This window comes from Tubulanus polymorphus, chromosome 4 (genome assembly GCF_964204645.1).
Source record: "Tubulanus polymorphus chromosome 4, tnTubPoly1.2, whole genome shotgun sequence".
In the NCBI taxonomy this organism is placed as follows: Eukaryota; Metazoa; Nemertea; class Palaeonemertea; order Tubulaniformes; family Tubulanidae; genus Tubulanus; species Tubulanus polymorphus.
In genome coordinates this window covers 6,176,968-6,189,112 of record NC_134028.1, presented here as the reverse complement: position 1 = coordinate 6,189,112, position 12,145 = coordinate 6,176,968, and the positions used below count along the sequence as shown (strand labels likewise).

At 36.7% G+C, this 12,145-nt stretch overlaps 3 protein-coding genes across 3 annotated transcripts; 1 reads left to right on the top strand and 2 right to left on the bottom strand.

The window, feature by feature from the left end:
• The first annotated feature begins 184 nt into the window (after positions 1-184).
• LOC141903686 (histone H2A.V) lies at positions 185-3,028 on the top strand. The gene is made up of 4 exons (XM_074791916.1): positions 185-284; positions 503-580; positions 1,056-1,169; positions 1,757-3,028. Exons 1-4 carry the CDS (start codon positions 282-284, stop codon positions 1,949-1,951), a joined length of 390 nt encoding a protein of 129 aa, XP_074648017.1. The 5' UTR covers positions 185-281; the 3' UTR covers positions 1,952-3,028.
• Positions 3,029-3,784: 756 nt separating this feature from the next.
• Positions 3,785-7,117, bottom strand: LOC141903233 (gastric triacylglycerol lipase-like). The gene is made up of 8 exons (XM_074791314.1): positions 6,757-7,117; positions 6,490-6,607; positions 5,891-6,092; positions 5,373-5,616; positions 5,125-5,277; positions 4,738-4,809; positions 4,490-4,558; positions 3,785-4,327 (listed from the first exon to the last, which is right to left on the bottom strand). Exons 1-8 carry the CDS (start codon positions 7,033-7,035, stop codon positions 4,088-4,090), a joined length of 1,377 nt encoding a protein of 458 aa, XP_074647415.1. The 5' UTR covers positions 7,036-7,117; the 3' UTR covers positions 3,785-4,087.
• LOC141903234 (gastric triacylglycerol lipase-like) lies at positions 6,928-11,681 on the bottom strand. The gene is made up of 10 exons (XM_074791315.1): positions 11,308-11,681; positions 10,672-10,783; positions 10,083-10,281; positions 9,724-9,967; positions 9,490-9,642; positions 9,284-9,355; positions 9,129-9,200; positions 7,597-8,923; positions 7,324-7,413; positions 6,928-6,983 (listed from the first exon to the last, which is right to left on the bottom strand). Exons 1-8 carry the CDS (start codon positions 11,446-11,448, stop codon positions 8,693-8,695), a joined length of 1,224 nt encoding a protein of 407 aa, XP_074647416.1. The 5' UTR covers positions 11,449-11,681; the 3' UTR covers positions 6,928-6,983; positions 7,324-7,413; positions 7,597-8,692.
• Between the last annotated feature and the right edge of the window lie 464 nt (positions 11,682-12,145).

The window sequence follows — 12,145 nt, the reverse complement described above, 5'->3', positions numbered from 1 at the left end:
AATTATTCTTTCGGCCCTCCCTGCGGGGTTGTTAAATACATAGCCGCCGTTGTGTACGGCATTGTGTCATGCTCTTCCCGCCAAAATTCAAGAGACAGCATCAACGAGAACAAAGAACGGCTACCGTTTGAGTCTGCCACCTGGCGACCGAATTGATTCTCGCCGTTTTCATTGGTCGAATTAGGTCACGTGGTAGCGTCGAAGTATAAATAAACGTAACGTACGTTTTGGCGGTTGTTCTTTACGCGTCTTGTAGGAAGGATTTAAAATTACGCTCGAAAATGGTAAGAATCGTCGATTATCAGCCGTTTATCGTATGCATCTGTCGCCAAACTGTGCACCTGAGCTTGCGTGAATATTTTTTGCGTACACTGATGTGTTTATTATCGTGATCGGTGTCCGATTTGGGCTTCGAAATGACATTAGTTCGACGATAATAAATTTTGATTTGTTTACGACGACAGGACGAACAGTTTTCCTTATAATGCCGATTTTTTTCCAGGCTGGAGGCAAAGCTGGTAAAGATTCAGGAAAGGCAAAAGCTAAGGCAGTTTCTCGATCTGCGAGAGCTGGATTACAGGTAAATGGATGTGATTCCTGAATGTTTTGCCGAACCGAATGATTGAAGTTGATCGTTTCCTTTTTCAAGTTCAGCTGCTGCTAATCCAATGTACTGTAGGCCTACTGAATATTCCCTTTTGCAAAGCTTAGTTCGATCAGTTGTTTGGTTATATTCCTTCAGTCAGTGTAACTTAGGCCTACTAATTTTTATGTGAGCTTTTTTATTAAAGTGCAGAGGTCAGCATTAATTTGAATTTTGAGAATTTTCATGACCAAGTTAATTTCAATCGCAGCAGAATTGCCTGACTGAGTGTATTAATTGTCTTTAACATAAGGTACAGTGTCCCAGTGAGAAGGGTATTAACATCCAATCTTATGTATTTGTTTAGTTAGGAAGCCCATCCATTCTTCAATCGAACGTGCGATCAAGCCGGAAATTTAAGATCAAAAGATCTGAAGGGGTTCTGTTATCGATATTCTCATTTCATGTTTAGTTCCCAGTTGGACGTATTCATCGGCATTTGAAGAACCGGACGACTAGTCACGGACGTGTCGGAGCGACGGCAGCAGTTTACAGCGCAGCTATACTCGAATACCTCACAGCTGAAGTAAGTACCAAGAAAGCCCCTTTTCAATTTCAGAAGTAGCGATAGCTGTTCTTCTGGCGAGTCATTACTTTAGCTGTACCAGTCCTCTTGGTCTATAAGTCATAAGTCTGCATTTGGACCGATTATAATGACATCGGACTTAGTTAGGATGGTGTTAGTCATTTTGAGCCGTGGTCCACTATTATCCTGTAAGACCAGTGTTTTCAATAAAGACCAGGTCCCAAACCCGTCAGTCGTTTGTAAAGGACCCGCCTGTTTTTTCAAACCAGGTTTCATTTCCGGGACTGTGACATATTATGGGATCCTCCTGTTTTTCAAAGGGACCTGGCTTGTTAATTTCTTATTGAAAACACTGTAAGACCCCCTCGATTACAGTTGGATACTGAGTCTGATCGGAGATCATTCCCTCGCGAATCCAGAGTCTTCCCAATAGGTATTGTGGGATGAATCTGAAGAATATTACATTACATAAATTTTAATAAATTTTTCTATATATCACTCGAGGCGCCCCTAGTTATTCTATGTTCATCTGCTTTAGAAGTATAGAATAGACTTGTTAATTTAACTATTTTCTAACTGGGTTTCAGGTTCTGGAATTGGCAGGAAACGCGAGTAAAGATCTGAAAGTGAAGCGTATCACGCCGCGTCATTTACAATTAGCTATTCGTGGAGATGAAGAGTTGGATTCGTTAATCAAAGCGACCATAGCCGGCGGTGGTGTCATTCCTCATATTCACAAATCTCTCATCGTCAAGAAAGGACAACAGAAAGGATCGTCTTAGATGTACTATATATATATTCGAACGGGAAAAGGAAAGTTTTTATTTTAGAAGACGCGAATCGACTAGTTCTCTATAATACCGTCGTTCATTCTGTCCTCGCATCAACAACGTTCATCGATAAGATAAGAAAAAAAGTAAAAACAAAGATTAATCCCATTAGATGGCGCCGCTGAAAATTCTCTCATTCATCATGCATTTACATTACAACACTCGAACGTCTGGCGAGATTAACTCTGCGTCGATTTTTTTATAAGATATATATATTTAAATATTGATAATAATATTATGATAATGATGGTATTTTTTTTCCTAGTTGGTATCTGACTCTCACGCCGTAAAATTGTACCGAAACGGTTATTTGGCTCTGTGTGTGCCTAGCACTCCGAATTTAGCTTTTAGCGTTCTCGTAATTTTCTTCCGAGTGAAATGCATCGTTTTAAATGTAAAAACCACTGAACAGATTTTTTTTCGAATTGCGTCGCTTTCTAAAAGTTTCGTACGAAATGATCGTTTTAAGATATTTGGTTTTTGGAATATTCGAAATTGTGTTTTAGATATTAGTTCATTTCGTGTTCGTAGTACGATGGGTAGGCTCAGGGGTTTGATTCCGCAGTTGTTCGAAGGTTGAGTCTTCGACTCGATCTCGGCTACTGCGGAGCCGAGTCCCGCTGTCTGGGCGTGGTATAAAATTGAATTGAAGACATTCGAGCGTTCTGCCCATAGATGCAGCCTAATATCATGTACGTGTACATTTTTGTCATTTTATCTTGTAAATAGTATCATTTCATCGGAGATGCAAATTAAGAAAACCGCAAAAGTATGAAAAGTGTAATAGGGCTTGGTGCGACGATCTGGAAGTTTTTAGATTTGATCAAATGTTTGTTAGTTGTCACGAGAGGTTGTCGTGAGTTTTCTATTAAAAAAAAAACCTGTGAAAACTGTGCAATGTTCAGAGTAAAACGTTCAACTTCTTCATACTAATAACACCAAAAAACATGAAAGCAATTTTAATAAAAAAAGAAATGCCGCAAATCGTTTTGAATAAATATTAGTAATAATAAAAATGAAACTTTTTATACATGAAATCATGCTGTTCTGGTTAGGTAATTGTTTATTGGAAGTATTTTTTCATGATTTTGCCCTGAAACTGGAAATTGTGGCTTGTACGCTGTATTGTTCAATTAGCAGTTGACATCCACGTTTTTGCACAGCTGTTGCAGGTGTTAAAACCCATTTGGCTCTCATTCGAGTCGGCACAAAAGCACTTCACAGCGAAGCTACCTTGTTAGGAGACTGGACTGGCAATATATCCGATACACCTTCCATTGTGGTGCAGACAACCAATATACAGTGAAGTACGAATACTGCTTTGGACTTAGTACATCCTTGGAGTAATTATTCAAATGATTACTCCAGGGTACATCTATCCTCTAAAATACTTGATCAAGGGGATCATTCATTTATTACGTGCGCATAAAATTTGAATTTTTCAACACCCCTCTACGCAAAACGGCTTTTTTTTCATATACATTAAGTATTACAGTACGCAATTGCACTGACCTCTCCCCTAATCATGCGTACGTAATAAATGAATGACCCCAAAATTAACTTTGCAGAAGAACTCACTTAATTCGGATGACCTAAGAATTGCTGAGACTGTCGAATTACAGATAATAGTTGAAATGGGTTTTTGGTTAGATGGACCAAATATTAAACTGACCATGGAGCTTCACGTGGGGTAGGGCAGTTCAAAGCAAAAAAAAAAAGTCACACCTGATCCTGTAGACATGGAGGCAACAAGAATATATGGGTTTAGGTTGGATGCAATTTATTCACTTGAAAGTACATACCGTTAAGCTATGACCTAGTGTATTTTCTGCATTGATAATGTTATCTGTCTAATTTAGTGGATTGTGAAGAGAATCAGTAAAAAATTAACTGAATTATGAACATATTTCTATTTATTCATCACCGGTAGTTACATTAACCGAGTTCTCAATGGACATAAGTAAAATACTGACGAATCAATGGTATTGAAGTAAAACCTAAATTCCAGTTAAAGCCACTTAATCGAGATTTGGGATTGAAAATCCCATTCTCACTCTAGATTAGATTCAATTCAGGATTTGACAAGTCTTAGTGTAGCAAAGACCTTTTGAGAAAATTTATCAAATCATCATAGACCATCCTATTAGCGTCAATTGCCCAAATGAAATCGAGATGGTTGTACGACGGAATAAAACGATTGCGAACGACATTTTTGAGTTGTGGAATCAAACGCTTTACATCTGTCGGATCTGCCAACCAGTCCTTTCCTCCCGAGTATAAAACAACTGGAGTTTTCATCGTAGAAACGTTGTAAATTGGAGGAGTGATCTGAAAATTGAAATATACAATTCATATCGAATTACATTGTCTGTGAATCATATGCAAATAATGGTGTCATGTTATGATCGCAGTGTGCCCAGATGCACCAGAAAAGTTTTGCTAGTCTGCAAATCCTGTATCTCTAAACTCCCTTTATTTTCAGCAGTTTACCTGATGATAAATCTTCATATTTCCTTCCATTCCGTAATCATACATTTGAAATTGTCTTAATTTCACTGCCTTTAGAAAAGAAACCGTATCTGATTCATAATGCGAATAAAAAGGCTTATAATGTGGAACATCTGGACCCAGGAGTCTCCCAGTTGTGAATTGAAGAGTTGACAATTGAGTTAAAATTACGTAGATATAACATATTCAGGATCCACGGTCAAATTTTAACTAAAGGACCCCATCTTTACCTGTGCATAGTGAACCATATTCTTTACTGATGTTCCAGCTGGAGTATGAGACAGATACACTGGAATCCTTGTCTGAAAGATTCATTCAAATACTGTGTGACTATTTCTATGTTTATTTTCTAATTTGATAGTTTAAGGGAAAATGAAAAAAACGTCCAAGAAAAAAACGTCCAAGGTCGAGGGGTTTATGAACTTTGGACTACTGTGGACAATGGGAGGGGGTAGTAAGGAAGTGGACAAATTTCTTCAAGGGCAGGTGTGATCAATGGGACATCCTTTATGGATAACAATGTAGGCTTTCTGTGTTATCTACTTAGTTCATTCAGGTTACTTGCATCTAGATGTTACTTTGGACTTGATGCAGTAATAGAAAATTGAATTACATACCGTGTTCAGGCGAGAAAAATCAAATCCGGCCAACAGAAATATGAAATCTTCGCAGAGTTCCACCCAAGGTTCTCTACATGCTGTTCTGACAAACCATTTTATCAGTTTTGAACTGGAAAAAAATTCGCCAGTGCCAAACAATTCATAAATCACCTGCAATTATTTTAAAAAATCACATTTTCCCATCATTTCAATATAAAACGGAATGAACTATACATGTACTATCACAATCTTCGAAGTAGAAATACCTTTAATTCATGAGCGAATGGTAGAATATCTTTGATCGGGCTGATCATATTGCTGATGTTGGCTACAGGAGCTAGAGCGACAAAAGTATGCACTTTCTCTGCGAGTTCCTTGTTCCGATTGAACTCCGCAAATCCCATCATTGTACCTTGTGAGTGACCGATGTATACTAGCTGTGTCTGATTGGTTACTTTCAGCACGTAGTCCAGCATTGCCGGTAAATCCTTGGAGGCCATATCGTCCCAGCTGAAAAATGCAAAGATTAACTAGGGGTCCAGGGACATCATGCCCACTTGGTGATGCTAGACAACCCGACAAACTCAATGCCCTTGATAAACAAAGCAGAGAATAATCTGAAGTCCCAAGCAACCTTAAAATTCTGATTTTCACCGGTTTTTTCTTGAAAAAACCTTCAGCGGTCATCTTACTTATAGTAACGGAAAATTTGAGCATATATCAATACAAAATTGGTTTGGGTTGAAATCATATTTTTGAAATGTGATAATCATGAAAAACTCACGTGAAATTCCAGAACGCGTGATCCTTATCAGGATTGAGATATTTGTGCTTCCTCGAATAAGTATTGCCTCGTACATTTCCCAGCCACACGTCGAAACCATTGTCCGCTAACATGAACCCTAGACTGTCATTCGCCGAGTTTGCCAGAAAATTGGTAGCGCTGGCCAGTAAACCATGCTGTAGAAAAGCTACTCGACGAGGACCTGTCAGAAAATAAATCAAAAATTGAATCAGTTTCACAAAATCATCTTGTCCCGAGACAGTTCGATTTCGCTTTCAAACATATGAATAGGAGCTAATGGCAACTTCCCCACCATTTCTAACTTTCAGCACTGGTACTCTCTTTGGACAAAATTTGAAATAAGTACCCGGTAGTTCATTTAAGGGTTATTATTAGCCTTTTGAATAAATATTTTCACTTATCTATATTTCATCATAGTGACCTTCAATTTCTTATAACAAAATACAATACATATGTACACGTTTTAACTACATGGTAAATACCTCACTCCACAGAAGTGTTCAAAATAAAAAGTTAAACTCCCAACCATATTGATGAGGATAAATGAATGATATCAAATTTTCCCACCAAGATTTTACCTGATCTGTTGTGAGAGCGGCGTCCATGAGGAATTCTCTGCAATCCTAAAATATAACCATCCTCGGTTACAACTGTATGCTCTTCACACACGTATCCTTTACTTGTGATAAGCTGACTCTAAAGGAATATCAAAATAAAGAATTATGTCCAATATTCAAACATCTTTAATGAACAAACCAATGAGTAAGTATTCCGATGACATTTGGTCTGTTTCTTCAAGACAGAAAAATAAACAAGGAAGGAGTTTAAAGTTGATAGAGACTTACAGCATTTCTGAACACATCCGGATCATATTTTCCACTCAATATCCCATTCATTAGTCCATCAGCTGCAAGACTTTCTTGAATTCGATGAAATTTTCTCATCAGTCTGACAAAGTCATCGGCAGTCTGTTGAGTCATTGTTAAACCAGACTTTGTCAGTATTTCTGAATATTCTCGCAACGATTCCCATATTTTCAAGGTAGTGCCAGTTTCAACGTACGACCTTCCTGCTGAATTTGAAATACAAATAAGCAAGCTTGTTATAACATGAAAAATCTGCATTCTAAGGCATAGAAATGCTCAGCTAGTGACTAGAAGCTTGACACAAATGAACTACAAAACAAATGTTATCTGTCTCTCTCGATGATATGATAAAGTTAGTCATGTGACCTATTGAATGTCAGCGGACAAAAACGTCATTAGATTTCATATATAAATCTTCATTAGTAATTGCATAAATGCCCCACATATGACCTGCATACAGTTTATCAACAATGAGTCCTTTTTGTTGAGTTCACTGTAAATACAGTAATATCAAGCAGGAACATGTGCTTTAGTTTATATACAAACCATTCTAAGCGTAGTTATCCTAATTCCATGATTCATAACAGTATTCATTTGGTTCCAATAATCATAGACTATAGGAGACTCTGCTATATTCTATACAATAAAGAAGCAGAAGAAACTTGAAGATTTAATACAAGTAAAAAGCGGAACAATAACAGCTTTTTGAAATATGTTATCAGTAAAACTGTAACAGGTTATCAAGTCTTGATAGTGATTAACTTTGTCAATATTGACGCAATACAGCAATTCGCAAATAAATTAAGCAACACCAGGTACCTTTGTATTGTCTTTCTAAATTAAACATGACTCAGGTTTGGTTATTTAGAAATGTATGCCTTTCTCTTATTCCTGCAGTCGAGCACTTGAGATCCTATCAATCAAATAAAACAAGCGTGCTACACGTTACAAATGAACTTATCTGACGTTTATTAACCATCTTTTAATCAAACATATTTGACCACTTGAATGAATTTCAAGAATATGCAATCAGCAGAGCCCGGTTCCACAGTTCTGAGTTAAATTTGACCCTTGAGTTACTGAAGTAGCAACGATATACATCCATCCTACAGTCCAATGGTAGTGTTATCCCAAGCATACATTTTTTCAAACAATGACAACATAACATACAGTACATAAGGTGCATCCATTATTCATAAAATTGTAACATAGCGTACATGAAAATGCATAATCCTCATTTCGTTCATTGATGTGCTTTAAATACTTTTTCATTAAAACTCAGAACCATAATCATTTAGCTACACATAGAAAATACATTGTATGAATGTTTCATAAACTATATATATATATATATACCATATCATGATATAACATAGCACCAACATGGAATAGAATTTTCATAAAATTATCAGAAGATGCCGTGATAAAATACATATACTTTATTTCATGTAAAAAATAGAATACTGGTTAAATGTAGGAGCCAGTTCCACAGTCATGAGGTAAAATCGCTGTGGAGTTTGAATTCATTCAATCTTTTAACCAACAAATATGGAACTGGCTCCAGTGATTCAAGACTTATCGTAAACAGTAAATAATAAAAACTAGATGTACATAGCATTGCTCATCTCATTAATCATTTCATAAAAAATAGCACATTTAACTTTTCTTACGATTTCTAGATTCTTTCGATACCCATGAAATCTTGTGTGTAAATAATTTTTCGTAATGCTTAGGACCGGATTTTTCAGAAGTACAGGATTTGACATTAAAAATTCCACGGTTGAGTGAAAAAATTTGACACTATGGTCACGTAATTGCAAATGAACTTGATATCAGTTTTACTTGTTTTTTTTGGTGAATATCTGCAATGATCTTAAATACTTGTGAAGAGAGATTTTTATCGAAGATCATATGATCACATTAGCTTATAGAAATCAATGATTTTCATGTAAACGAAACCGGTGGCATTCACCGCCCAAATGAAATCCAAATGTTCAAACGACGGTACGGGTACATTCGCGATCACCTTCTTCAACTGCGGAAGTAAAACGTTGACGTCCCCGGGATCGGCGAGCAGATCTCGGCCACCCCAGAATAATCCGGCGGGCACGTTCATGTCAGCTGGGTTGTAAACCGGTGGAGTATTCTGAAAATGACACAAAGATTATGTATAGTAATCAAATTTGAAAATTAGAAGCTTCTATTTCATGAATTTCCTATGAATTTCAAGGAGACGTTGACAGATGTTATGGAACAATTGAGTCAGAGTATGAAATATTAGATATAAAAAATCAATTACCATTTTCAAACATTAAATGAGTTTGAATAGTTTTATCTAAAACACTATTTACCGTTCCATATTTGGCGATATTTTTTTCCGCACTTCCATAATCGAACATCTGGAATTTTCCATTTAAAACGGCCTACGAAAAATGAGGAACAAAGTTAATCTATTTTGAAAATCCACTGATGATGACAGTGACTCAGTGAAGGTATGGTAATATACCTGCCCATAGTGAATGATATTCTTCCACGAGGTTCCACCAGGAGTGTGAGTCAAATAAACAGGCAAACGGGTCTGTAACCATTGACAAAAAAGTTATGATATCATATTCATATCCTAGTTTAAAGTTTAACAACCTTATTGGTATACGCATATACCAATACCGTATTAAATTTCAGGAAAAAAGCATGAAGTTCGTTTGAAGTTACCTTATTAAGTTGTTTGGCGTCTTGTCCAGCAATGAGAAAGAGGAAATCGGCGCACACATATGAAAGTTCTGATAAACAAGCGTGTTTACCAATCCATTTCATGACACCATCACTTGGCAGGAATTCACCTAGATCAATCAACCAATCGACTAACTGAAAATTAATACAACACAATTTAATCAAACAATAATCTATAGCTACCCGGTAATAACAGCTTAGGTTTAGTAAACTCACCGTCCGTTCTTTCACAATTGGGGCAAAATATTTTAGTGGACTACCGATGTATTTCAAAGTCGACACTGGCCCCAAGGCCATGAAACTCTTTATCTGTTTGCCGAGCGTCTGATTTCTGCTGAATCCGGCGTAACCAATCATAGTTCCTTGCGAGAATCCGACGTAATTTAATTGTTTAACATTGCTGATTTTTAGAGCTTGTGAGATCATCGCTGGCAAGTCTTTTAGCGCCATTTCATCCCAACTAAGATAGAAAAATGTAAAGAGGCCTAAGTCCTGAACTATCAAGTGTCAGATTTTTGGTATAGTAATTCTGAGGCTTTACTTTAATATTTACTCATTTATTCAGACAAACTTACGAAAAATCCCAGAATTCGACATCTTTTACGTTTAATTTCACATGGCGTCTGCCGTACGTACATCCACGTACGTTACCGAGCCAAACGTCAAATCCTTGATCAGCCAGAATATACGCGAAACTCTCATTGACTAGATTCGTCAGGAAGTTTGTTGACGTACCCAATAAACCATGCTGCAAGAATACAACTTCTCTTGGACCTAGAGAAAAATTAAAATTCTACATAGCTACATAAGCTATATCAGGGTCAGTTTACAGATCAGGGGTCAGTTTACAGATCAGTCATTCCTGGATAGGCCTATAAGGAGTTTTCAAGGTGTTTTAAAAGGAAAATTTCATATTTTGAGGAAGTGTTCACAACTTTCATATCCTAATTTCAAAATTCCTAAATGCCTATTTCTCAAAAGTTTGAGAGGAGTTTTGGGCATTTTGTTCAAATAAAAGGAGTTTCAAGCACCTTTAAAAGCATTTTCTATTTAGAAGGAATTTCTATGGAATCGAGGAGTGATAGCGCAACCTATATACCATTCATATCGGACCAGGTTCTAGCCTCAAACGATTAAGTTTTGATTATCAAACATTCTACTGACCTGGTTTCTGTCCTCGACCATACGGAATTCTTTGAATGGTCAGAATGTAACCGTCTTCCGTTATAACATCATATTCCTCGCATGGATAGCCTTTACTAGTTATCAACTGAGACTATAAAGACAATGTATATAACTGAATGTCTACGTTTCCTGGCTTTACTCTCCAGCATACACATTATGACTTAAACACTATTTCAGCGCAAAAAGTGCTCAAAGTTGAAATATCCTCAGAAGGTCAATGACATATACCACGTAACTGACATACCAGTATATTCTTCTAAGTCATTCTTTGTGGTACACTTCGATCAATGTGCTCAGACTTTGCTATCATTACCCCTAAACTATGTGATCTTTGTTATGTTTATCAATTTGTATCTCTCTTATTTCACTCTGAGAAGAAGTAACATCTGAGCTATGGTAGTTAGCACTGAGTTAGTACCTAAGGTGGAGAGACAATGAGGATAATTTTCTTGCTCAAGGTACACTATGGTAGTGTAAAGGGTTCCGACCCATAAACTGGCAAACCAGATTTCAGTACTCTAGCAAACTGGTCCTTGTATATCATGCATAATATATTTACTCTATTGTAGCAGACTCACACTCAAACATTTACTGGTATTGCCTAAATCTACTTACTGCATTCATGTTGGCTTCCGGGTCCAAGCCGAAATTTCTAAAATGGCGCACGGAATTTGGATACAAATACAATGGTACAGTTTCGACGGCACAATATAAAGCGAGCAAAAATACACCGCCATAAAAACATAGATTTTTCATCTTGTCCCAGTTTATGTTGGTCGACACGTGAACTCCTGATTTTACAATTAAATTGCGAAATTTTACACAAGGCTTTGACGCACGACTGACACTTATCACACACTGCTACAACAGTACACGTCTCTTACCAACACTTCTTATAATGATATTCTATCATCTTATCAGCAGCAGTGAAGAACAAGGTCCAGCAATAAGCCATTGTGATAAGAAATGTGACCAATCATAAGCACTTCTCATATCTACAATAGAAAAAATAGCGATTAAAAAATTAGTTCAAATGAATTAAAAATCATTCTGCTATTTTGAAACGTAATCACTTTTGTATGCGGTTTATTTTGGTCTCCATGACCAACATAAGTTCATTCCAGAGTATGTCATGTAAGCTAGTATGCTTGTTTAGGCCTGAATAATGCATAGCAGGTCTATATAGGTCAAATTTCATGTCTATTAATGGGCAGGAAAGCCTCGTCATAGAAGAGAGTCCAAGCTCACAAAATTCATTTTTGAGCTTAGATTGCGCGAGAACATAACTATATTCAAAGATCCATAGGCCCACTGGCACTAAAAATACTGGTACTGATCAATTGGATAACATTTAGAGATCTTGCTCATCTAGTTTATCTATCTTAACTTGGGTAGGCCTACAATAATAAATGCTAGATAATAATAGAAATCCTATATACTAATATTTAAGAAC

What these genes read in the sequence shown, in the direction of transcription:
- LOC141903233 (XM_074791314.1), bottom strand. Translation starts at nt 7,035, where the DNA reads ATGCAGATTTTTCATGTTATAACAAGCTTGCTTATTTGTATTTCAAAT. An exon ending in CCGCTCTCACAACAGATCAG is followed by an intron (nt 6,093 to 6,489) that starts GTAAAATCTTGG and finishes ATTTTCTGACAG; the next exon opens with GTCCTCGTCGAGTAGCTTTT. An exon ending in ATTTTTCTCGCCTGAACACG is followed by an intron (nt 4,810 to 5,124) that starts GTATGTAATTCA and finishes TGAATCTTTCAG; the next exon opens with ACAAGGATTCCAGTGTATCT.
- LOC141903234 (XM_074791315.1), bottom strand. Translation starts at nt 11,448, where the DNA reads ATGAAAAATCTATGTTTTTATGGCGGTGTATTTTTGCTCGCTTTATAT. An exon ending in CAATTGTGAAAGAACGGACG is followed by an intron (nt 9,643 to 9,723) that starts GTGAGTTTACTA and finishes ATTAATTTTCAG; the next exon opens with TTAGTCGATTGGTTGATTGA. An exon ending in ACGCCAAACAACTTAATAAG is followed by an intron (nt 9,356 to 9,489) that starts GTAACTTCAAAC and finishes CAATGGTTACAG; the next exon opens with ACCCGTTTGCCTGTTTATTT.
- LOC141903686 (XM_074791916.1), top strand. An exon ending in CTGCGAGAGCTGGATTACAG is followed by an intron (nt 581 to 1,055) that starts GTAAATGGATGT and finishes TTTCATGTTTAG; the next exon opens with TTCCCAGTTGGACGTATTCA. An exon ending in TCGAATACCTCACAGCTGAA is followed by an intron (nt 1,170 to 1,756) that starts GTAAGTACCAAG and finishes ACTGGGTTTCAG; the next exon opens with GTTCTGGAATTGGCAGGAAA.